This window comes from Zootoca vivipara, chromosome 8 (assembly GCF_965207765.1).
Source record: "Zootoca vivipara chromosome 8, rZooViv2.hap1.1, whole genome shotgun sequence".
NCBI lineage: Eukaryota > Metazoa > Chordata > Lepidosauria > Squamata > Lacertidae > Zootoca > Zootoca vivipara.
Genome location: NC_142591.1, coordinates 87,849,784 through 87,875,017, shown reverse-complemented (window position 1 = coordinate 87,875,017; position 25,234 = coordinate 87,849,784). Strand labels below are relative to the sequence as shown.

At 51.2% G+C, this 25,234-nt stretch overlaps 1 protein-coding gene across 2 annotated transcripts in view; it reads right to left on the bottom strand.

The window, feature by feature from the left end:
• Nucleotides 1-1,455: 1,455 nt before the first annotated feature.
• The window catches only part of EPPK1 (epiplakin 1), a 39,068-nt gene continuing 15,289 nt past the window's right edge, over nucleotides 1,456-25,234 (bottom strand). For both annotated transcript variants that reach the window (XM_035124476.3, XM_060278198.2), the window contains exon 2: nucleotides 1,456-24,879. In XM_035124476.3, the coding sequence (XP_034980367.3) occupies nucleotides 5,361-24,794 (19,434 nt within the window). In that variant the 5' untranslated portion in view covers nucleotides 24,795-24,879 and the 3' untranslated portion in view covers nucleotides 1,456-5,360. The remainder of the gene's footprint in view (nucleotides 24,880-25,234) is intronic.

Genomic DNA, 25,234 nt, shown 5'->3' with positions numbered 1-25,234 from the left:
CATGGGAGTTGTAGGCAAAAACATCTGGAGGGCCACAGTTTGGGGATGCCTGCTCTAGGGATTGTTGTGACTTAACTGCACTTAACCCTTTGCATGCCACACCATGGACCCCTAAAACCTGCAGCCAGGTTCTGGGAACTGGCCCTGCCTCTGTGGCTGGATGCTTCTCCTTGACCAGACAAATTCACAAAGGATCAGGCCATTGATGGCTGCCAACTCCTGAGGCCATGATTCCTGCATTGCAGGAGGTTGGGCAGGGCCGGCCCTATGTGCAGGCTGGGTGGCGCAGGGCACCACGGCGCCGGCCCGCCAGGAGGGCGCCGTGAGCTGCGCCCGCCCGCTGGCCAGCCGGTCCGCCACGCAGCTGCGCACTGCGCCCACCCGCCCACTGCGCTGGGCAACGGGGCGGGAGGGCGCCGGAGAGATCGTGCTGTGCCTGCCTGCCTGCCCGCCGCACTGGGCAATGGGGCGGGAGGGCGCCGGAGAGATTAAGACGGTCCTGACCTTGGGGTAGATGACTCTTGGGGGGTCCCTCCCAGCTTTATGATTTCTCTCCACAGCTGGAGGCGGCAAGTGCCTCTGCATAGCAGTTTCTGGATTCACAGCCTGCAGGCTGCTATGTGCTCCTGATTTGAGGGGTGAGCGGGAGCTGGGTGGAGACCCCTTCAGGGCTTGCTCCAGCGAGTCAGACCCTTGGTTCCTCCAGCTCAATGTTGCCCACACAGCCTGGCAGCAGCTCTCCAGGATTTCAGATGGCATATTATTATTATTATTATTATTATTATTATTATTATTATTATTATTATTATTATTATTATTCCCTGCCCATCTGGGTTTCCCCATTGCCACCCACACCTACATATGCCTTTGGGACTGAACCCTCCATAAAAAAAACATTGTTTCAAGGCATGGATTATCAAGGAGCTTCATGAATTTTGCACAGAATGGCAGCAAAACCACCAAGAAACCACAGAAGACATGTGTGGACAAAGAGGGAACCTGTGATTAAGTGAAACAGATTATGAGGCTCCGTAACTCTCCATGCCTCTGAGCCACGTTTTCCCTCATGCCTGTGCTGGAAAGCTTCTTTTAGTGACAACCAGTGTCTTCCCCACCCCCTGAAATGCAAAACTAGAAATCAATGACCAAGAATCATGACCAAGCCATGACCAAGGAGGCGTGTGGTGGTGATAGGGGATTCCCTACTGAGGGGTACAGAAGCAGTGATCTGTGGGCCTGATAAGACGTCTCGAAAGGTGTGCTGTCTCCCCGGGTCAAAGATCCAAGATGTAACAGAACGGCTGCAAGGAATCAAAAACCCACTGACAAATAGCCCTTCCTTTTGGTCCATGTGGGCACCAATGACACTGCTAGCCATAGCCTCCAGAAGATCAAAAGTGATTATAAGGCTCTGGGCAGGAAGCCGACTCCCCTCCATTTCTTTGTGGCTTGAACTTTTCTTTTAAATAACAAATAATCTGTTTCTTTTATTTAATAAGTTTTCTTTTACATTATGTCTGAAATTAATCTAACCACAACCAAGTATCGTTTTGGAATCATATTTTATCAGGTAGTTTTAAGCAAACCCATTCCCTTTTGTTACCTGAAATGTCTTATTAATTCTGTCATCATGGCTAGTTCGAGGTGCCTGCACAACTTCTAAGTTGCCACTCATCTTTTGTTGGTATTAACTCATTTCCACTATTTTGCTATGGTTTGTTTTGTTTTTGTTATTTTTACTTTGTGGACTTGTCCATCACATCTGGAATAAGGTTCCAGTCCAATAGTAATCTGTATGGTTCTGATAATATCTGTGTATTAGTTAATAATTCTTTTTTTAAAATCCGCTGTCTTTGTGTCAAGTGCATTTATTTTATCTGAAAAAAAACTGTTTAACTGGTAATCTATCTTTTTTCATTTTCATTTTCTTTTTATGTGGTTTCTTTTTTTCTATTTTAGCATATAATAACAGTAACAATTATATAGAAATGTGATAATAATACTTGAAATGAATAAAATGCTTAACTTGCTAAGATTTTTTACTGTTTGTACCTCCCCCAAAAAACTCTTGGAGATTTTTCCCGCCCTGGCTTTTACCTCCTTCCCTCCTGTTTTTTTTTTTTTAATCCCAAGCACTCTTGTCCCCCTGCAGGCTATCTCTTCAAAGGATGTATTTCTGAAGATTGGACAATGAACCTACAGCCTAACTCTTCAGCAGCTGAACACCATGAGAAGAGGCACAGCCATTGTTTCCATAATGGACGTTGGGACAAAAGGGGACGGGGGAAGGAAGGGGGGAAACTGTTGTTGAAAAGTTTGTCTCATGATCACATGACTGCCTCAAGATATACAACTGGTGTATAATTAATAATTTGTATGTTTTGAGTATTATGTGTTATTATGTAGGAATGCTGAAATGTGTCTGATAGTGTGTTACTTCCACAAAGGGGGGTGGGGGACTGATGAGGGGGGATTGCGTAGTCCAGTATTTAAGTTACATCAATTTATGACCACATTTCCATGTCCCAACCTTCTCTATACATTTTAGATTGTTTTAATTTGTTTTACCAAAGAGTAGTTTCAGGATCCATGAAACAGCAGATACAAGATATATGCCTTGATTTACCAGGAATGATTCCTTATACAATTAAATCAACCTATTTGGACAAGTGCCCTTCTTAGAATGTTTTTTTTACGGATTGGTTTGAAAAGTTGAAAACCAAACCGTGGTGCTATCTAAATTCTAATTTGGCTCAGTTCTGATTGGCCATGTATCCCAGGTGCAATGAACTTTCTCTGATCCCCTCAGAACAACTGAGCAACTTTCCTAGAGTGCAAGACCAACGCCAAAAATAATGATGCAATCCCATAAAGGCATTTCTCTCAGGACATGTCCAAACTTATGCCAGGGACAAGGCGACATGGTCAAAAGAAAAGCCCTAAGGGGATTTCGCCAGGAGTTGTTGCTGTGAGTATGTTGGAGGTGTGGGACCAGAAAACTAGCTTTGACACCTGAGAACACACAAAAAGGCAGAAACAAAGCAGAATGCATTTTTCAATCATTGCTGAACCTTCCTGATAAATGTAAAGCATAGACCACTATTGAGAAAATGCTTATCCCAAAGTGCTAGAATGTCACAAGTAATTTTACAGTGGAACCTCGGTTTATGAACACCTCGGTTTATGAATTTTTGGTTTATGAACACCACGGACCCATCTGGAACGGATTAATTCACTTTCCATTACTTTTAATGGGAAAGTTCGCTTCAGTTTATGAACGCTTCAGTTTATGAACAGACTGCCGGAACCAATTACACCCATGTTTCAGTTTATGAACGCTTCAGTTTAAGTACTTCGCGGACCCGTCTGGAACGGATTAATCCACTTTCCATTACTTTCAATGGAAAAGTTCGCTTCAGTTTATGAACGGTTACTCCGCGGACCGTCTGGAATGGATTAATCCACTTTCCATTACTTTCAATGGGAAAGTTCGCTTCAGTTTATGAACGCTTCAGTTTATGAACAGACTTCCGGAACCAATTGTGTTCATAAACCGAGGTACCACTGTACTAACAAAATGCAATATGTATTATTTTTATGTGATATCCTATGTCCAGTTATGTACACTGCTACACTTGCGAATGGCCTTAAGAAGCATGACGTGCAAGTCCATTCCAGGTTCACATAGACCCACACATCTGGTAGGTTGGAAAGCAGGTTATTATTTAACACATTAAATTGTGCGGAGAAAAGGATTGTACGGTAGCCACCATTGCAATCTTATCCCCGAAGGGGGAACTGTTGTAGGAATTTCCCCTCACCCCACTGAATCACACACACACATTTCCACATGACTATCGAAAGGGGGACTTGGGAGCCATAATCCTCTAAGCCTTATGACACGTAGGCAGAAGGCTCTGCCAACTGGACATTTCCCCATCAATGGTGCCAGACTGCTAGCCATCTCATTCACAATGGAAGACTCCTCCGAACAAAAGACAGTGATCAACTCTTAGGAAACTGTTAATTTCTTTTTGTGTTTAGGAATTCACACCTGGGAGGGGTCAAAGGAGGACTAGGAGGGGTGTCAAAGGTGCTCAGATTTCTACCTTGAACCCTCTCTTTTTGTGAGGTATTGATTATGTAGCTGTGATGTAGGAATGATGTATTTTGGCGGTGTTTCTTGGTGATGGGAAAACTGATAACAAAGTGGAGGTTCTCTTTTGTTCTGAGTCTCCATCTTGCTTCACCTTGTTGCAGGTGGGGCTCTGTCGTAACAGTATTTTTCTTTGATAAAGACCAAGCCTACTGGCTGCTGTTTTGCTCTGATATTCTTGGCTGGAGTCTTGTTTTGTCTAAAAGAGCCCTCAGATTTCCGTTAACAAGACCCATCGGCCTAGGGGGCAACAGAGACAGGCAATGGACGAGGAAAGGTCCATGAGCTTTCAAACAGGTCTTAAAATGTTTCAGCCAGCTTTTCGTTAAGCACACTGTGAGCTGGGCTATATATTGTTTTAACTGCTGCTGGTTTTAATTGGGTTGTTTCTATGTATATTTAAGACTTATTTCATGTTTTAAATGTTTTATGTAAGCTATATTGGGAGGAGGACTTTGCCTATAAATACTAAATTTTGGAATGAATGAATGAATGAATGAAACTGCCAATCCTTAGGAGATCTAGAAACAATGGATCTAAATGTTAATGCAGTCAATGCAGAGTAATTTCGTTGTTCCCGCAAGGGGACAATGACAATAAAGATATCTTATCTTATCAATGCAGTCACATAATCCTACAGAGTTTTTAAGTTGCCTTTTATTGTTAGTAGAAACAGTCAAGCTGAGTAGTTGCTCTGTGACACCCTTCCATCCTTTCTCATGAAGCGTTCATATCACCTGCTCTGGAACCCATCACAGAATGGAAGGGCCTTTGGACCTGGGCTCACAGTTCCAGCCCCCTTGCGATGTCTCCAGGGCGGTTGTTGCAACCCCAGGTTTGGAATAAACAAAGATCAGTGAAAATGGAAGCTAAGTTTCCTATGTTCCCCACAATCTACAAGGAAAAAGCAGCACTTGACCAAAAAATGGATGGGTGTGGAAATCAAGTATTCATTTCCAGATGCTCAAAACAAGAAGTGCCCCAGGCCCCCACCAGTGTGCAAATGCAGTGGTAGAGAACAGTGAGAAACATTAAGAACTCTCTCAAAAGTTCACAGCAGATGAACAGCTTCCTGCTGACAGGGCCCATCCGTGGTGTTCTTGTGAAGGAGAATGTTGGTTAAGGATGGATGCTGGGGGGCGGGGCGGGCAGCCTTTGGTTAGAGAGAGCCGAATGAACCACCAGGCTTTGATGACTCACTTGGCTATAAGTGGGCACCCTGGTCTTTCCAACATACTTTCCCTTTTCTGCAGGACGTTTTTCTGTTTGTGTTGTGCTTCCCACGTTTGCTTTCAACCTCATCAATCATGGCAGTGATCGTGGTTATCATTTCTTGAATGGGCAATGTCCCTGCTCTGTACAATTCAAGGAACTCTTGCCTTTTATCTTGAGGGACATACTTAGAAAACAGAAGATCCAGCACACAAACCTTTTGCCCCTTGTACTCTCCTGCAGTCACGTGGACCATAGTTGTCCTCAAGGATTTCCTCAGCTGCTGCTGCCGTGCATGTGAATTGGCGTGTTCCTCCGCGAGGCTGCCCTCCGCACTTGCTGGCTGATCTCTGTCACGCTTTTCCATTTCGGTGATGATGCTGGTGAGAATGCCAATTAGTTCCTGCACAGAGAGCGCTTTGGCTTCACATTTGTTTAGAAGTTCCTGCTTCTTCTCCTCTGAGATGTATTTGGAGAAGAGAAGATTCCAGCAAGACACCATCTGCCCTTTGAACTCTCCAACTGGTACCACAAAACTCTCAGAGCGTAGCATGTTTTCCAAAGAAGAGGAAGGGGAGAGGCAAATGTTCTCAGCTCTGTCTGGCAATCGTGTCTCTTGTTTTGGACTTGCAACACATCCAGGGTCAGTGACTTTCTCCTCCTCTGTTCTGTTGATGATAGAAGTCACGACGGTTTCCATTTGGTCAATGGTGAGGATGCCAGACTGGTACAGTTGCAGCAGCTCCTTCCGTTTCTCCTCGGGGATATAATGAGAATGGAGCAGATCCCACAATGATACATGGGGCTCATGAAATTGACCAATGGATACGTTGACCAGTCTGGATTTCAAAGCATCCTGCGTTCTCTCTTGGTCTTCTGCCTGAGAAGCGTCAAGTGTCCTGGGTGGTTTAATGTCTTCCATGGGAATTTCCTCACTTCTGCATGGTGTGCCACTACCCATTGTGGGTTGTGTAATAAGTGTAGTGATGCTTTGAATACTTTCTTTAACGCTTACGGTTGGTGCTCCATGTCTGTGTACAATCTCCTCTTTCCTGATATTGGAGACAAACCGTGAAAAGAAAGGATCCCAGACGGAAGCCTTTTGATCATGGATTTCTCGTATGGTGACATCGATATTTTTAAGGCGCAAGGTGTGCTGGAGAAGGTCATAGTATGATGACTCTGGAGCTTCAATATCCTTTTGCTCAATTGCATCACTGCTAAGATGTGAAGTCCTCTCCGGATGCTCCTCAGTTTTAGTGACAATGGAGGTGGCAACAGTTTCGACTTGGTCAGTGGTGAGGACCCCTGATCTGTACAGCTTCAACAACTCCTCCTGCTTCTCCTCAGGGATGTACTTGGAGTGAAGGATGTCCCACACAGAAAGCTTCCGTCCACGGAACTCACCTATGGTGACCTCCACCATTCGGGATTTTAGAGCTTTTTCCTTTTCTTCCCATTCCAGAAGTGATGCTTCTTCTGTCCCAGATGAAGCTATGTCAGCAGATGAGAGATTATCTGCATAAGGTTTATGGCGTTGCTCTGACATTTCAGTAATAAGAGTAGAAAGAACAGCTGCCAATTCCTCAGGAGTTAGTTGACAATTTCTATATATGCTTAGAAGCTCTTCTCTTTTGCCCTCTGAGATGTACTGAGAGAAGAGGAGGTCCCACAGGGAGACTTCTTGCCCCTGGAACTCACCGACATGCAGGACCACGGTGTGATTCTGCAAGGGCTCTTCCCAGCTTCCCGAGGGCGAAGGGGATGCTTCCTTCATTTTCTCCTCCTCTGTTTTGTTGACGATGGCGGTGACTACGGTTTCCATTTGGTCAATGGTGAGGATGCCAGATTTATATAGTTGAAGCAGCTCCTTCCGCTTCTCCTCAGGGATGTATTTGGAGTGGAGCACGTCCCACACGGACACCTCCTTTCCGTGGAACGCGCTTGCGTTGACTTTAACCTTCCGGGATTTCAGAGCCACTTCCTTTTCTCCCAGTTCTGGCGCGTCCATCTCCTCCTCCTCAGCTTCATCATCATCATCTTCCTCCTCCTCCGCCCGCTCAGAGTCATTTTTGCTGGGGCTTCTCACTTTAATGTCCAATTTCCTACTTGTGGATTCCTTTTTTGTGACCAGGGTGGTGAGGACATGGATCAACCGGTCCATTGGTAGCATCCCTCTCTTGTACAAGCTCAAGAACTCTGCCCTCTTTTCTTCCGTGATATAGTTGGAGAAGAGCAGGTCCCACACAGTGACTGTCTGGCCTCTTTGCGGCCCAGCAGGCATTTGGAGGGTCGTGGACTTCAAGGTCTTCTGCCAGTTCTCTTCGAAGGATGTCTGGGCCGGGTCTCGCTTTGGTGATGTTGCTTGAGGTGTACGTGGAGCGTTTTCATGGCCCGTCAGCTTGGTGTTCCTTTCCTCTGTCTCGGTAACGATGGCAACGAGGTTGTGGGTGATCTCCTCAAGGGTTAGGGTGCCAGCTTTGTACTGCCTCAGCAGCTCCATCCTCTTATGCGGAGAGATGTATCTGGAGAAGAGGAGGTCCCAGGCAGAGACATCTTGGCCCTCGAATAGGCCCATGCCAACCCTGGTCTTGGCAGACTGCAGGGCCTTCCTGGTGCTGTCATTCAGATAGAAGGAAAAGGAGCCCTTGTCCATCACTTGGAGCATCAACAGACCAGTCTCAGGATCAGGGAGACACCTGTGCCGGAGCTGCAAGTACGTGAGGTTCTCGTGGGTGTTGGGGTCGAAGAAGCCCTTGGTGTCATCGGTGGGATCTGAGAGGACGCGGTTCATTTCCTCGTCAAAGAAACCCCGCTTGTATGCTACGTTGACGGGGAGGCGATGACTTTGCACTGGGTCGATTATGCCGCCAGTGGCGATCTGAGCCTCCAGGAGGCGGATGCCGTGATCTTTGACGATGAGGCCTTTCTTCATGGCCTGGAAAAGGGAGATCTTGTTCCCCGTGTAGGGGTCGTTGTATCCGGTCACGGCTCTCTCTGCAGAGAGAAGCTTGTCCTTCAGCTCAGCACCCACCAGCTCGGCAGAGACAGCTTCGTCGACAGAGAGCTTCTCGTTCTTCAGAGGGTCCGTGATGAACCCCGTGGCGGCCTGTGCCTCCAGCAGCACCAGGGCGGTGCCCGGCCTCAAGAAGCCTTTCCACATGGCCTGGTAGATGGTCATCTTCTCTGTCTTGGAAGGGTCTGAGCGGGACGGCACCAGAACTCCGGCAATGCAGCTGGTGCCCTCCAGGTATCGCTTCACCGAATCTCTTTCCGTGACCTCTTCTACAGTTTTGGTTCCGTGCGTGAGTTCAGAGAGTGTTTCCTTGTCAATGATTTCCGAGTTGAAGAGCTCCGAGGCCGTCACCTGCCTCCTGAGCCCAGAAAATTTCAGCTTGTTGCTCTTTTCCTCCATCTCCTCAATGAGGATGGTGATCCTTCGGACGAGCTCCTTGCTGGTCAAGGATCCTGCTCGGAACTTCTCCAGGAGTTCCTGCCGTTTGTCTGCGGTCACGTATTTGGAGAAGAGAAGATCCCATGCGGACTGCCTGTGGCCTTGGAACTCGCCCGAGGGCACCTCCACGGTCACCCGCCGCAAGGCACTTTCCAGTTCTTCCTCGCTTGAGGATGCTGCAGCAGCATCTCCTTGGGACGGAGTCCTTTCCCTGCTGGGACTGCGGGCACCTTCTCTATCTCCGCTGTGGCTTCCTCCTGTCTCTGTGAGAAGGGGGGCCAGCGTCATGATCATTTCCTGAATGCTGAGGATTCCTGACCGGTACTTTGTGAGGAGCTCCTCTCTCTGGGCTTCTGGAATGTACTGAGAGAAGAGGAGGTCCCACAGGGAGACTTCTTGCCCCTGGAACTCACCGACATGCAGGACCACGGTGTGATTCCGCAAGGGCCCTTCCCAGCTTCCCGAGGGCGAGGGCGAATGGGATGCTTCCTTCATTTTCTCCTCCTCTGTTTTGTTGACGATGGCAGTGACTACGGTTTCCATTTGGTCAATGGTGAGGGTGCCAGATTTGTAGAGTTGAAGCAGCTCCTTCCGCTTCTCCTCAGGGATGTATTTGGAGTGGAGCACGTCCCACACGGACACCTCCTTTCCATGGAACGCGCTTGCGGTGACTTTAACCTTCCGGGATTTCAGAGCCACTTCCTTTTCTCCCAGTTCTGGCGTGTCCATCTCCTCTTCATCATCTTCATCATCATCATCATCTTCCTCCTCCTCCCCCTCCCGCTGAGGGTCATTGTTGCTGGGGCTTCTCACTTTAATGTCCAATTTCCTACTTGTGGATTCCTTTTTTGTGACCAGGGTGGTGAGGACATGGATCAACCGGTCCATTGGTAGCATCCCTCTCTTGTACAAGTTCAAGAACTCTGCCCTCTTTTCTTCCGTGATATAGTTGGAGAAGAGCAGGTCCCACACAGTGACTGTCTGGCCTCTTTGCGGCCCCGCAGGCATTTGGAGGGTCGTGGACTTCAAGGTCTTCTGCCAGTTCTCTTCGAAGGATGGCTGGGCAGGGTCTCGCTTTGGTGATGTTGCTTGAGGTGTACGTGGAGCGTGTTCGTGGCCCGTCAGCTTGGTGTTCCTTTCCTCTGTCTCGGTAACGATGGCAACGAGGTTGTGGGTGATCTCCTCAAGGGTTAGGGTGCCAGCTTTGTACTGCCTCAGCAGCTCCATCCTCTTATGCGGAGAGATGTATCTGGAGAAGAGGAGGTCCCAGGCGGAGACATCTTGGCCCTCGAATAGGCCCACGCCAACCCTGGTCTTGGCGGATTGCAGGGCCTTCCTTGTGCTGTCGTTCAGATAGAAGGAAAAGGAGCCCTTGTCCATCACTTGGAGCATCAACAGACCGGTCTCAGGATCAGGGAGACACCTGTGCCGGAGCTGCAAGTACGTGAGGTTCTCGTGGGTGTTGGGGTCGAAGAAGCCCTTGGTGTCATCGGTGGGATCTGAGAGGACGCGGTTCATTTCCTCGTCAAAGAAGCCCCGCTTGTATGCTACGTTGACGGGGAGGCGATGACTTTGCACTGGGTCGATTATGCCGCCAGTGGCGATCTGAGCCTCCAGGAGGCGGATGCCGTGATCTTTGACGATGAGGCCTTTCTTCATGGCCTGGAAAAGGGAGATCTTGTTCCCCGTGTAGGGGTCGTTGTATCCGGTCACGGCTCTCTCTGCAGAGAGAAGCTTGTCCTTCAGCTCAGCACCCACCAGGTCGGCAGAGACAGCTTCGTCGACAGAGAGCTTCTCGTTCTTCAGAGGGTCCGTGATGAACCCCGTGGCGGCCTGTGCCTCCAGCAGCACCAGGGCGGTGCCCGGCCTCAAGAAGCCTTTCCACATGGCCTGGTAGATGGTCATCTTCTCTGTCTTGGAAGGGTCTGAGCGGGACGGCACGAGAACTCCGGCAATGCAGCTGGTGCCCTCCAGGTATCGCTTCACCGAATCTCTTTCCGTGACCTCTTCTACAGTTTTGGTTCCGTGCGTGAGTTCAGAGAGTGTTTCCTTGTCAATGATTTCTGAGTTGAAGAGCTCCGAGGCCGTCACCTGCCTCCTGAGCCCCGAGAATTTCAGCTTGTTGCTCTTTTCCTCCATCTCCTCAATGAGGATGGTGATTCTTCGGACGAGCTCCTCGCTGGTCAAGGATCCTGCTCGGAACTTCTCCAGGAGTTCCTGCCGTTTGTCTGCGGTCACGTATTTGGAGAAGAGAAGATCCCATGCGGACTGCCTGTGGCCTTGGAACTCGCCCGAGGGCACCTCCACGGTCACCCGCCGCAAGGCACTTTCCAGTTCTTCCTCGCTTGAGGATGCTGCAGCAGCATCTCCTTGGGACGGAGTCCTTTCCCTGCTGGGACTGCGGGCACCTTCTCTATCTCCGCCGTGGCTTCCTCCTGTCTCTGTGAGAAGGGGGGCCAGCGTCATGATCATTTCCTGAATGCTGAGGATTCCTGACCGGTACTTTGTGAAGAGCTCCTCTCTCTGGGCTTCCGGAATGTACTGAGAGAAGAGGAGGTCCCACAGGGAGACTTCTTGCCCCTGGAACTCACCGACATGCAGGACCACGGTGTGATTCCGCAAGGGCTCTTCCCAGCTTCCCGAGGGCGAATGGGATGCTTCCTTCCTTTTCTCCTCCTCTGTTTTGTTGACGATGGCGGTGACTACGGTTTCCATTTGGTCAATGGTGAGGGTGCCAGATTTGTAGAGTTGAAGCAGCTCCTTCCGCTTCTCCTCAGGGATGTATTTGGAGTGGAGCACGTCCCACACGGACACCTCCTTTCCATGGAACGCGCTTGCGGTGACTTTAACCTTCCGGGATTTCAGAGCCACTTCCTTTTCTCCCAGTTCTGGCGCGTCCATCTCCTCTTCATCCTCTTCATCATCATCATCTTCTTCTTCCTCCTCCTCCTCCTCCCGCTCAGAGTCATTTTTGCCGGGGCTTCTCACTTTAATGTCCAATTTCCTACTTGTGGATTCCTTTTTTGTGACCAGGGTGGTGAGGACATGGATGAACCGGTCCATTGGTAGCATTCCTCTCTTGTACAAGTTCAAGAACTCTGCCCTCTTTTCTTCCGTGATATAGTTGGAGAAGAGCAGGTCCCACACAGTGACTGTCTGGCCTCTTTGCGGCCCCGCAGGCATTTGGAGGGTCGTGGACTTCAAGGTCTTCTGCCAGTTCTCTTTGATGGATGGGTGGGCAGTGTCATGTTCTAGTTTTCTCTGTTGATTAATGCTCTGCTCCTCTTTCTCTTTGATGGTTGATATCAATGTATCAATTATTTCCTGAATGCTGAGGATTCCTGACCGGTATTTTGTGAGGAGCTCCTCTCTCTGGGCTTCTGGAATGTACTGAGAGAAGAGCAGGTCCCACAGGGAGACTTCTTGCCCCTGGAACTCACCGACATGCAGGACCACGGTGTGATTCCGCAAGTGCTCTTCCCAGCTTCCCGAGGGCGAATGGGATGCTTCCTTCCTTTTCTCCTCCTCTGTTTTGTTGACGATGGCGGTGACTACGGTTTCCATTTGGTCAATGGTGAGGATGCCAGATTTATATAGTTGAAGCAGCTCCTTCCGCTTCTCCTCAGGGATGTATTTGGAGTGGAGCACGTCCCACACGGACACCTCCTTTCCGTGGAACGCGCTTGCGGTGACTTTAACCTTCCGGGATTTCAGAGCCACTTCCTTTTCTCCCAGTTCTGGTGCGTCCATCTCCTCTTCATCATCTTCATCATCATCATCTTCCTCCACCTCCTCCTCCCCCTCCCGCTCAGGGTCATTTTTGCTGGGGCTTCTCATTTTAATGTCCAATTTCCTACTTGTGGATTCCTTTTTTGTGACCAGGGTGGTGAGGACATGGATCAACCGGTCCATTGGTAGCATCCCTCTCTCGTACAAGTTCAAGAACTCGGCCCTCTTTTCTTCCGTGATATAGTTGGAGAAGAGCAGGTCCCACACAGTGACTGTCTGGCCTCTTTGCGGCCCCGCAGGCATTTGGAGGGTCGTGGACTTCAAGGTCTTCTCTTCGAAGGATGGCTGGGCCGGGTCTCGCTTTGGTGATGTTGCTTGAGGTGTACGTGGAGCGTGTTCGTGGCCCGTCAGCTTGGTGTTCCTTTCCTCTGTCTCGGTAACGATGGCAACGAGGTTGTGGGTGATCTCCTCAAGGGTTAGGGTGCCAGCTTTGTATTGCCTCAGCAGCTCCATCCTCTTATGCGGAGAGATGTATCTGGAGAAGAGGAGGTCCCAGGCGGAGACATCTTGGCCCTCGAATAGGCCCACGCCAACCCTGGTCTTGGCAGACTGCAGGACCTTCCTGGTGCTGTCGTTCAGATAGAAGGAAAAGGAGCCCTTGTCCATCACTTGGAGCATCAACAGACCGGTCTCAGGATCAGGGAGACACCTGTGCCGGAGCTGCAAGTACGTGAGGTTCTCGTGGGTGTTGGGGTCGAAGAAGCCCTTGGTGTCATCGGTGGGATCTGAGAGGACGCGGTTCATTTCCTCGTCAAAGAAGCCCCGCTTGTATGCTACGTTGACGGGGAGGCGATGACTTTGCACTGGGTCGATTATGCCGCCAGTGGCGATCTGAGCCTCCAGGAGGCGGATGCCGTGATCTTTGACGATGAGGCCTTTCCTCATGGCCTGGAAAAGGGAGATCTTGTTCCCCGTGTAGGGGTCGTTGTATCCGGTCACGGCTCTCTCTGCAGAGAGAAGCTTGTCCTTCAGCTCAGCACCCACCAGCTCGGCAGAGACAGCTTCGTCGACAGAGAGCTTCTCGTTCTTCAGAGGGTCCGTGATGAACCCCGTGGCGGCCTGTGCCTCCAGCAGCACCAGGGCGGTGCCCGGCCTCAAGAAGCCTTTCCACATGGCCTGGTAGATGGTCATCTTCTCTGTCTTGGAAGGGTCTGAGCGGGACGGCACCAGAACTCCGGCAATGCAGCTGGTGCCCTCCAGGTATCGCTTCACCGAATCTCTTTCCGTGACCTCTTCTACAGTTTTGGTTCCGTGCGTGAGTTCAGAGAGTGTTTCCTTGTCAATGATTTCCGAGTTGAAGAGCTCCGAGGCCGTCACCTGCCTCCTGAGCCCCGAGAATTTCAGCTTGTTGCTCTTTTCCTCCATCTCCTCAATGAGGATGGTGATTCTTCGGACGAGCTCCTCGCTGGTCAAGGATCCTGCTCGGAACTTCTCCAGGAGTTCCTGCCGTTTGTCTGCGGTCACGTATTTGGAGAAGAGAAGCTCCCATGCGGACTGCCTGTGGCCTTGGAACTCGCCCGAGGGCACCTCTACGGTCACCCGCCGCAAGGCACTTTCCAGTTCTTCCTCGCGCGAGGATGCAGCAGCAGCAGCAGCAGCAGCAGCAGCAGCAGCATCTCCTTGGGACGGAGTCCTTTCCCTGCTGGGACTGTGGGCACCTTCTCTATCTCCGCCGTGGCTTCCTCCTGTCTCTGTGAGAAGGGGGGCCAGCGTCATGATCATTTCCTGAATGCTGAGGATTCCTGACTGGTACTTTGTGAGGAGCTCCTCTCTCTGGGCTTCTGGAATGTACTGAGAGAAGAGGAGGTCCCACAGGGAGACTTCTTGCCCCTGGAACTCACCGACATGCAGGACCACGGTGTGATTCCGCAAGGGCCCTTCCCAGCTTCCCGAGGGCGAGGGCGAATGGGATGCTTCCTTCATTTTCTCCTCCTCTGTTTTGTTGACGATGGCGGTGACTACGGTTTCCATTTGGTCAATGGTGAGGGTGCCAGATTCGTAGAGTTGAAGCAGCTCCTTCCGCTTCTCCTCAGGGATGTATTTGGAGTGGAGCACGTCCCACACGGACACCTCCTTTCCGTGGAACGCGCTTGCGGTGACTTTAACCTTCCGGGATTTCAGAGCCACTTCCTTTTCTCCCAGTTCTGGCACGTCCATCTCCTCTTCATCATCATCATCATCTTCCTCTTCCTCCTCCTCCTCCTCCCGCTCAGAGTCATTTTTGCCGGGGCTTCTCACTTTAATGTCCAATTTCCTACTTGTGGATTCCTTTTTTGTGACCAGGGTGGTGAGGACATGGATCAACCGGTCCATTGGTAGCATCCCTCTCTCGTACAAGTTCAAGAACTCTGCCCTCTTTTCTTCCGTGATATAGTTGGAGAAGAGCAGCTCCCACACAGTGACTGTCTGGCCTCTTTGCGGCCCCGCAGGCATTTGGAGGGTCGTGGACTTCAAGGTCTTCTGCCAGTTCTCTTCGAAGGATGGCTGGGCAGGGTCTCGCTTTGGTGATGTTGCTTGAGGTGTACGTGGAGCGTGTTCGTGGCCCGTCAGCTTGGTGTTCCTTTCCTCTGTCTCGGTAACGATGGCAACGAGGTTGTGGGTGATCTCCTCAAGGGTTAGGGTGCCAGCTTTGTATTGCCTCAGCAGCTCCATCCTCTTATGCGGAGAGATGTATCTGGAGAAGAGGAGGTCCCAGGCGGAGACATCTTGGCCCTCGAATAGGCCCACGCCAACCCTGGTCTTGGCAGACTGCAGGACCTTCCTGGTGCTGTCGTTCAGATAGAAGGAAAAGGAGCCCTTGTCCATCACTTGGAGCATCAACAGACCGGTCTCAGGATCAGGGAGACACCTGTGCCGGAGCTGCAAGTACGTGAGGTTCTCGTGGGTGTTGGGGTCGAAGAAGCCCTTGGTGTCATCGGTGGGATCTGAGAGGACGCGGTTCATTTCCTCGTCAAAGAAGCCCCGCTTGTATGCTACGTTGACGGGGAGGCGATGACTTTGCACTGGGTCGATTATGCCGCCAGTGGCGATCTGAGCCTCCAGGAGGCGGATGCCGTGATCTTTGACGATGAGGCCTTTCCTCATGGCCTGGAAAAGGGAGATCTTGTTCCCCGTGTAGGGGTCGTTGTATCCGGTCACGGCTCTCTCTGCAGAGAGAAGCTTGTCCTTCAGCTCAGCACCCACCAGGTCGGCAGAGACAGCTTCGTCGACAGAGAGCTTCTCGTTCTTCAGAGGGTCCGTGATGAACCCCGTGGCGGCCTGTGCCTCCAGCAGCACCAGGGCGGTGCCCGGCCTCAAGAAGCCTTTCCACATGGCCTGGTAGATGGTCATCTTCTCTGTCTTGGAAGGGTCTGAGCGGGACGGCACGAGAACTCCGGCAATGCAGCTGGTGCCCTCCAGGTATCGCTTCACCGAATCTCTTTCCGTGACCTCTTCTACAGTTTTGGTTCCGTGCGTGAGTTCAGAGAGTGTTTCCTTGTCAATGATTTCCGAGTTGAAGAGCTCCGAGGCCGTCACCTGCCTCCTGAGCCCAAAAAATTTCAGCTTGTTGCTCTTTTCCTCCATCTCCTCAATGAGGATGGTGATCCTTCGGACGAGCTCCTCGCTGGTCAAGGATCCTGCTCGGAACTTCTCCAGGAGTTCCTGCCGTTTGTCTGCAGTCACGTATTTGGAGAAGAGAAGATCCCATGCGGACTGCCTGTGGCCTTGGAACTCGCCCGAGGGCACCTCCACGGTCACCTGCCGCAAGGCACTTTCCAGTTCTTCCTCGCTTGAGGATGCTGCAGCAGGATCTCCTTGGGACGGAGTCCTTTCCCTGCTGGGACTGCGGGCACCTTCTCTATCTCCGCCGTGGCTTCCTCCTGTCTCTGTGAGAAGGGGGGCCAGTGTCATAATAATTTCCTGAATGCTGAGGATTCCTGACCGGTGCTTTGTGAAGAGCTCCTCTCTCTGGGCTTCTGGAATGTATTGAGAGAAGAGGAGGTCCCACAGGGAGACTTCTTGCCCCTGGAACTCACCGACATGCAGGACCACGGTGTGATTCCGCAAGGGCTCTTCCCAGCTTCCCGAGGGCGAGGGCGAATGGGATGCTTCCTTCCTTTTCTCCTCCTCTGTTTTGTTGACGATGGCGGTGACTACGGTTTCCATTTGGTCAATGGTGAGGATGCCAGATTTGTAGAGTTGAAACAGCTCCTTCTGCTTCTCCTCAGGGATGTATTTGGAGTGGAGCACGTCCCACACGGACACCTCCTTTCCGTGGAACGCGCTTGCGCTGACTTTAACCTTCCGGGATTTCAGAGCCACTTCCTTTTCTCCCAGTTCTGGTGCGTCCATCTCCTCTTCATCATCATCATCTTCCTCCTCCCCGTCCCCCTCCCGCTCAGAGTCATTGTTGCTGGGGCTTCTCACTTTAATGTCCAATTTCCTACTTGTGGATTCCTTTTTTGTGACCAGGGTGGTGAGGACATGGATCAACCGGTCCATTGGTAGCATCCCTCTCTTGTACAAGTTCAAGAACTCTGCCCTCTTTTCTTCCGTGATATAGTTGGAGAAGAGCAGGTCCCACACAGTGACTGTCTGGCCTCTTTGCGGCCCCGCAGGCATTTGGAGGGTCGTGGACTTCAAGGTCTTCTGCCAGTTCTCTTTGATGGATGGCTGGGCAGTGTCATGTTCTTGTTTTCTCTGTTGATTAATGCTCTGCTCCTCTTTCTCTTTGATGGTTGATATCAATGTATCAATCATTTCCTGAATTGTTATTTTTCCAGATTTGTACAGTCTTATGATCTCTTGGCTTTTATTTTCTGTAATGTATTTAGAGAAGAGGAGATCCCAAAGGGAAACCACCTGTCCTTGGAAATGACCCACATTTACTCTTGTTGTCGTAGACCTCAAAGTCTTCTTTATGTTTTCCTCCAAACTGAAGGGAATTGAGGTCTGATCCTGTATTTGAAGCATCATTAGTCCAGTTTCTGTGTCATGAACACATCTCTTAAGCAACTGCATATATGTGAGATTCTCGTGGGTGTTGGGGTCGAAGAAGCCCTTGGTGTCATCAGTGGGGTCTGAGAGAATTTGGTTCATTTCCTCATCAAAATAGCCCCGTTTGTAGGCCACCTCAACAGGGACACGATGGCTGTTGACTGGGTCAATTATGCCCCCTGTAGCAATCTGGGCTTCTAGCAGGCGGATCCCGTGCTCTTTGATGATCAGATCTTTCTTCATGGCCTGGAAAAGAGATATATTTTTCCCTGTGTTTGGATCAGTATATCCAGTGACAGCTTTCTCAGCACAAAGGAGCTTGTTGTGAATTTCCCCACCCACCAGCCTGGCAGAGATGGCCTCATTTACAGACAGTCTCTCATTCTTCAGGGGGTCAATGATGAACCCAGTGGCAGCTTGTGCCTCCAGCAGCACCAGAGCAGTTCCTGGCCTCAAGACATTCTTCCACATGGCCTGGTAGATGCTCATCTTCTCAGTCTTGGAAGGATCTGTCTTGGACGGCACAAGCACTCCGGCAATGCAGCTGGTGCCCTCCAGGTATCGCTTCACCGAGTCAATCTTGGCCACGTCTTTTGCCGTTTGCTTTCCTTCCTCCAGGCTTTTCAGTGTCTCTTTACCTATTATTTCTGCTTTCAGTAGTTCTGAAGCTGTTACTTGTTTCCGTAGCCCTTGGAACCATATATCTCTTCTATTTTCTTCGTGTTTTTTTATTATGTTCAGAATTTCATCCGTGATGGGCTGCAGAACAGCAGAAGATTCCAGTTTGTATTTTTTAATCAGCTCGTTCCTCTTCTCTTCAGTGAAGTAGCTTGAAGAAAGAAGGTCCCACAGAGACACAGTCTGGCCCCTGAATTTCCCAAGTGTTACATTTACTTTGGTGGATGAAAATATATTTTTTGTTATTTCATCTACATAGAAATAGTCCCTCTTGCTCAGCAGCTGTAGGAGGTACATTCCTGTCTCTTTGGTGCACCTGTGCAATAGCTGGGCGTAGGTAATCCTTTCCTGGGTGTTGGGATCCACAAATCCTTTGGTAGCATATTTTGGATCAGAAAGCCAGAGGTAAGTGCCCTCATCCAAACACTCCCGTTTGTAAGCCACCTCCACAGGGATGCGGTGACCATGCACAGGGTCAATGATGCCACCAGTGGCAATCTGGGCCTCCAGAAGCCTGAGAGCAAGTCCTTTCTCTACGATGCTTTTTTTCATGGCTTGGAAGAGAGATATTTTGTTCCCTGTGGAAGGGTCAGTGTAGCCAGTAACGGCTTTCTCTGCAGAAAGAAGTTTCTCTCGAAGGTCTTCACCCACAAGCCTCACAGAGATCGCTTGGTCAACGGAGAACGTTTTCTTCTTCAATGGGTCGATGATGAATCCGGTGGCAGCCTGTGCTTCCAGCAACATCAGACCATGTTCTGGGGACAGGGTCCCTTTCTTCATGGCTTCATAGATGGTCATCTTCTGCCCTTGGGCTACTACGACTCCAGCGATGCAGCCTGTTCCCTCCAGGTATCGCTTCACTGAGTCCTTCTGGGCAAGTTGGTGGAGGGCACAAGGCCCCTGGTGAAGCCCATCCAGCGTCTTCTTATCAATGATCTCGGAGTTGAAGAGTTCTGCCGCTGACACGTCCCCCCTCGGTCCCTTCAGCTTGAGCGCCTGCATCTGCTGCTCCGTTTCCTCGATGATAGCAGTGATGGCTTTGCCGAGTTGTTCCAGGGTCAGACCCTCAAACTTGTATTGGCGCACCAGCTCTTTCCTTCTCTGTTCTTGAATGTATGGGGAGCAAAGGAGGTCCCACATGGAGACAGTTTGGCCTTTGTACCTGCCAATGTGCATCTCCATCGGTTGTGCTCGCAGGAGCTGTTTGGTTGCCTCGTTGATGTAAAAGTACATTCCACCCCTTTTGACTATTTGCAGCATGTACAGTCCAGTCTCTGGATCTTGGGTGCAACGTTCTAGAAGCTGCAAGTAGGTGAGATTCTCATGGGTGTTGGGGTCAAAAAAGCCTTTGGTATCATCTGTGGGGTCCAAAAGGATTTGGTTCAGTTTTTCATCAAAGTAACCTCGTTTGTAAGCTACTTCTACGGGGATGCGGTGGCTGTGAACAGGGTCAATGATGCCCCCGGTGGCTATCTGGGCCTCCAGGAGACGAATGCCATGGCTTTTCACAATGAGCCCTTCATTCATGGCCTCAAAGAGGGAGATCTGTTCTTTTGTGTAGGGGTGTGTGTATCCTGTCACAGCTTTTTCTGCACTCTTCAGCTTCTCATAAATCTCTCTTCCAATCAGCCCGCCTGCCAACGCTTCGTCCACTGACAACTTCTTGTTCCTCACTGGGTCAAGGAGGAAGCCAGTGGCAGCCTGGGCTTCCAGCAGCACCAGAGCCGCCCCTGGCCGGAGGAGACTCTGCCGCATGGCCTGGTAGATGCTCAGCCTCTCCTGGCTTGGCTGCAGAAGGACTCCAGCGATGAAGTTGCCGCCCTCAAGGTATCGGCTGACTGAATCCATCTGGGTGACTTCCTGGACAGTTTTCTTCCCCTCTCTCAGTTCGTCCAGAGTTTCCTTGTCTATGAGCTCCGACTGGAAGAGGTCACTGGCTGACACCTGTTTGCGTAGGCCCTTGAAAGTGAACCTCTTGCTCTGCTGCTCTGTGTCTTCGATGATCTTGGAGGCAGCCACTGCAATCTCATCAAGGATCTCAGCATTCCCCTCTTTGTATGCTGCCACCAGCTCTCTCCGCTTGTTGTTGGTGATGTACTCAGAGTTCAGTAAGTCCCAGAGCGAAGCCTCTTGGCCTTTGAACCGCCCAATGTTGACACCGACGGTGACAGATTTAAGCACTTCCATGGTCTGCCGATCCGCATAGAAAGTGGCCTCTTCTGAGAGAGGAAGCAGCAAGTGTCCTGTCTCGGCATCCCGGATACACCTCTCTTTCAGCTGCTGGTAGGTCAGGCTTTCCTGTGTGTTGGGGTCAAAGAAGATGCAGGTGTCGTCAGTGTGCTGAGAAAGGGTCTTGTGCATTTCCTCATCGTAGAAGTTGTGCTTGTAGGCCGCCTGGAGAGGAAGGTGGTGGTGGTGGATGGGATCGATGACCCCTCCAGTGGCCAACTGGGCCTCAAGCAAGGGGATGCCAGCAGTGGTGGAGATCAGCTCCTTCTGGATTGCCTGATACACTGAGATGGGCTTCCCTGAGTAGGGGTCAGGATAGCCTGTCAGGGCCCTCTCAGCCTGCAGTAGCTGCTCCACAAGTTCTTCGCCTACAATGCCAGCTTTGACGGCCTCTTCTGCTCCAAGCCTCTGGTTGGTCACGGGGTCCGTGATGGATCCCGTCGCTGCCTGGGCTTCCAGAAGCGTTGCCCCTGTGCCGGGGAGAAGGAGGCTCCTCTGCATAGCTTGGTAAATGCTCATTTTCTCGTTGGAGGCCTGAAGGAAGACCCCAGCGATGCTGCCAGTGCCCTGCAGGTATTGCTTCACGCTGTCCATCTCAGACACTTCTCTGGCTGTCCTCCTGCCCTGAGCCAGCTCTCTGAATATCTTTTCCGAAATGATGCCAGTATCCAAAAGCCAGACTGCGGGAACCGCACCTCTCAGGCCTTGGAAAGTGACCTGGGTTTGAGCCTTCAGTTCCATTTCCTTGATGAGTTCCTGGACAAGGGTGACCAGATGCTGTAGTGATATTGCCTCAGACCTAAACTTCTCCAGGAAGTCTCTTCTCTGCTCCTCCGTGAAGTAGCCAGAGTTTAGGAGCTCCCAGAGGGAGGCCCTTTTGCCCTGCACATAGGTCTCCCTGAAGAGCTGCTTGATCTGCTCATCTGTGGAGGCAGGAGAAGCTGCTTGCGGCAGAGGGAGCAGGTGGACCCCAGAGGCTTCATCCTTCTGACACTGATCTATCAGCTGGCTGTAGCTCACCATCTCCTTTCTGTCCAGAGTGCTGAAAGTTTGGGCACCACTGCTTGGGTTGGAAAGTGTTTTGCTGAAGTCCTCATCCAAGTAACCTTTCTTCTGGGCAAATTCTACTGGGACATAATGTCCGCTGTGCGGATCAATGACACCCCCCGTTGACAGCTGGGCATCCATCAGCTGCCTGGCTTGTTTGTCAGCCACAAGGCCCTTCTTCATGGCTTGGAAGAGGGAGATCTTCTGGCCTGTGAAAGGATCCTTGTAGCCAGTGACAGCCTCTTCTGCCCGTTGGAGTTTCTCATAGAGCTCGGGGCCAACAAGGCCTTCCTTCACAGCCTCATCCAGGCCAAGTTTTTTATTCTTCACTGGGTCAACGATGAAGCCAGTGGCTGCTTGTGCCTCAAGTAAGGGCACGGCTACTCCTGGCACTACAATGTTCCTCTTCATGGCTTCGTAGAGACTCACTCGTTCGTTGGAGGGCTGCAGCACGATGCCTCCAATGCTTCCAGTGCCATAGAGGTATTTCCGGACGGAGCCCATGCGCAGAACCTCCTCTGGGCTCACAGCTCCCTCCAGCAAACTTTCAAAGAGGGTCCTGTCAATTATGCCCATCTCCATCAGGTGGTAGGCGGTGACGCGACCCCTTATGGCTGGGAACTGGATGCAGGCCCATTTCTTCATCTCCTCCTCCAACATGAGCCGGATTTTCTCCAGAGTGACCTTCCGCAGGCAGTAATGGTTGAAGACTTCCCTCCTCTTGCCCTCGCTGAAGTACTCAGAGTTCAGCAAATCCCACAGGGAGACCCTTTGCCCTCGGAAGCGCCCGTATTTCACAAAGACCGAGGAGCCCCTGAACGCTTGCTTGGTGGTGGCGTCAATGAACCGCGGCTTCTTGCTGTTCAGTGGCAGGAGGCAGAGGGAGGTTGAGGGCTCTAGGATGCACTTCTCCTTCAGCTGCAAGTAGGTCAGGTTCTCATGGGTGTTTGGGTCAAAGAAGCCCTTGGTGTCATCACTGGGGTCCGAGAGAATCAGGTTCATCTTTTTGTCAAAGTAGCCCCGTTTGTAGGCAACTTCCACAGGCAGGCGGTGGCTGTTGATGGGGTCGATGATGCCCCCCGTCGCTATCTGTGCTTCTAGCAGGCGGATGGCATGGTCCCTGATGATCAGATCCTTCATCATAGCCTGGAAGAGGGAGATCTTTTCTCCTGTGTAAGGATCCCTGTAGCCAGTGACAGCTTTCTCGGCAGCCAGGAGCTTGTCGTAAACATCTGGGCCAATTACGTTGGCCCTCAGGGCCTCGTCCACAGAGTATTTCTTGTTGGCTGCAGGGTCAATGATATATCCTGTGGCAGCCTGAGCCTCCAGGAGGATGAGGGAGGTCCCTGGCCGCAGGAAGCCTTTCCTCTTCGCTTGGTAGATGCTGATCTTCTCCTGGGAGTCGGGCAGGAGCAGCCCACTGATGCTGCCCGTCCCTTCCAGATACTTCTTCACGGTGCCCATGCTGACGACATCTTTGGCCAAGGTCTCCCCTTGGGTCAGCTTCTCAAACAAATTCTTGTTGATGATGTCTGAGCTCAGAAGCTGGGCGGGCGTCACCTTGTCCCTCAAGCCCTCAAAGGTGACCCTGGAGTTGGCCACGGCTTGCTGGACAGTGTGAGAGACTTTGTCAGCCAGTTGCCGAGTGGAAAGGCGCCCAGAGCGGAACTGCTGGATGAGGTCTGTCCTCTGCTGTCCTGTAAAGTAGTCTGAGAAGAGGAGCTTCCAGAGTGAAACCTGCTTCCCCTTGAATTTCCCACAGGACACCGACACAGCCGCGTTCTCCAGAGCGGACTTTGTGTTGTGGTTAATGAAAGAGTTCTCCCTTCCATGGCCTCCTGAGAGAGGCAAGAGGCAGAGGCCCGTGTCTGGATCTGTGACACACCTCAAGAGCAGTTCTGCATAGGACAAGTTCTCCTTGGAGTTGGGCTCAAAGAACCCACGGATCTCATCTGTGGGGTTGCGGAGGAGGCTCTCTGTGTCCTTGTCTAAGTGGCCCCGCTGACAGGCCATCTCCACAGGAAGCCGGTGATGCGTGTGGGGGTCGACGATGCCTCCAGTGGCAAACTGGGCATCCAGCAGGAAAATGCCAGGGTCCCTGGGCACAAGCCCCTTCTTCATGGCTTGAAACAGAGAGACCGTCTCGCCAGTGTAGGGGTCTTTGTACCCTGTGACTGCTTTCTCTGCCGAAGACAGTTTCTCGTGGAGCTCTGGCCCAACAACTCCTGCACGGATGGCCGCATCAGCCGTGAACTTCTCGTTCCTTACAGGGTCTATCAAGCATCCTGTCGCAGCCTGAGCCTGCAGGAGAATCACAGCTGTGCCTGGCACTAGGAGGTGCTCCGCTAAGGCCTGGTACAGACTCTTGCATTCATTGGCGTGCAGCAGTGCCACACCGGCAATGCTCTTTGTCCCAGAGAGGTACCCCTGGACAGAGTCCAGCTCCGCCACTTCCTGTGCCGTGAGCTCCCCGTCATGGAGGGCTTTGAACATGGCTGAGTCAATGATTCCAGCATCCAGGAGCTCATGGCTGCACACAGACCCTCGCAGCCCAGGAAAGGAGATTTTCAGGGGCAGCAAGAGCAGGCCGCTGGTGTGGTCACAAATGCACCTTCTCATCAGCTCCATGTAGGTGACCTTCTGGTTGTTGTTTGGGTCCAGGAAGCCCTTGGCCTCCTCGTTCTCAGGGTCAGAGAGGAAATTGCTTAGTTTCTCATCAAGGTAGCCCTTCTCATAAGCCTCTTGCGGAGGGATGTGGTGACCAGTGGACGGCTCAATGGTGCCCCCGGTGGCTAACTGGGCATCCAGCAGATACAGGCCTTGTTCCCTTCCAAGGAGCTCTTTCTGCAAGGCTTGGTAGAGGGAGATCTTCTCCTCTGTATAAGGGTCTGTGAAGCCCGTTGCTGCTCGCTCTGCGCAGAGCAGCTTCTCCTTCATCTCCAGCCCTGCCAGTCCCATCTCCAGGGCCTCTGCCACAGAGACCAGCTGCTTTCCCGCAAGGTCAACGATGCCACCGGTGGCTGCCTGGGCCTCCAAGAGAGCTGATGCAACATCAGGGTGCAGCAAATGATGCTGGACAGCTTCATTCAGGCTCATCGTCTTGCCAGAAGAGGCCTCCACGTAGACTCCGGCAATGCTCCTGATGTGTGGGTTTGCCTTTGGTGCTGCTGAGGAGCTGCTGGGGGAGATGTAGCCCCCTGGCATGGCTGCTGACCCTGCTTGCCCCCGTGTCCCTGGGCCCCTTGCCTCCATTCTGTTTGTGCAGTTGTTCCGAGTCTCCCGCTCCTGGCACAAGCAGGTGACTCTTCTGCTCCCTTTGCGGGTGGCAAGTGGGTCTCTGCAAGGAGAGGAAAGAAAGGAAACAGTCAGTTGTCATGAAGAGCAGAGCAGAAAGGAAACCTTTTCTCTTTCACTTTTCCCATGCGATGCATCCCTTTATAAACTTCTGTTGTGCCACTTCTTACTCTCAACTTCTTTTCTCTAAACTAATAAGTCCCTAGTGCTGCAAACCTTCTTCACAGAGGAATCACTCAAGCTCAGTCATTTTGTAGTTACAGGTAGGTAGCTGTGTTGGTCTGAGTCAAAGCAAAATAAAAAAATTCCTTCAGTAGCACCTTAAAGACCAGCTAAGTTTTTATTTTGGTATGAGCTTTCGTGTGCATGCACACTTCATCAGATACACTTGAAACAGA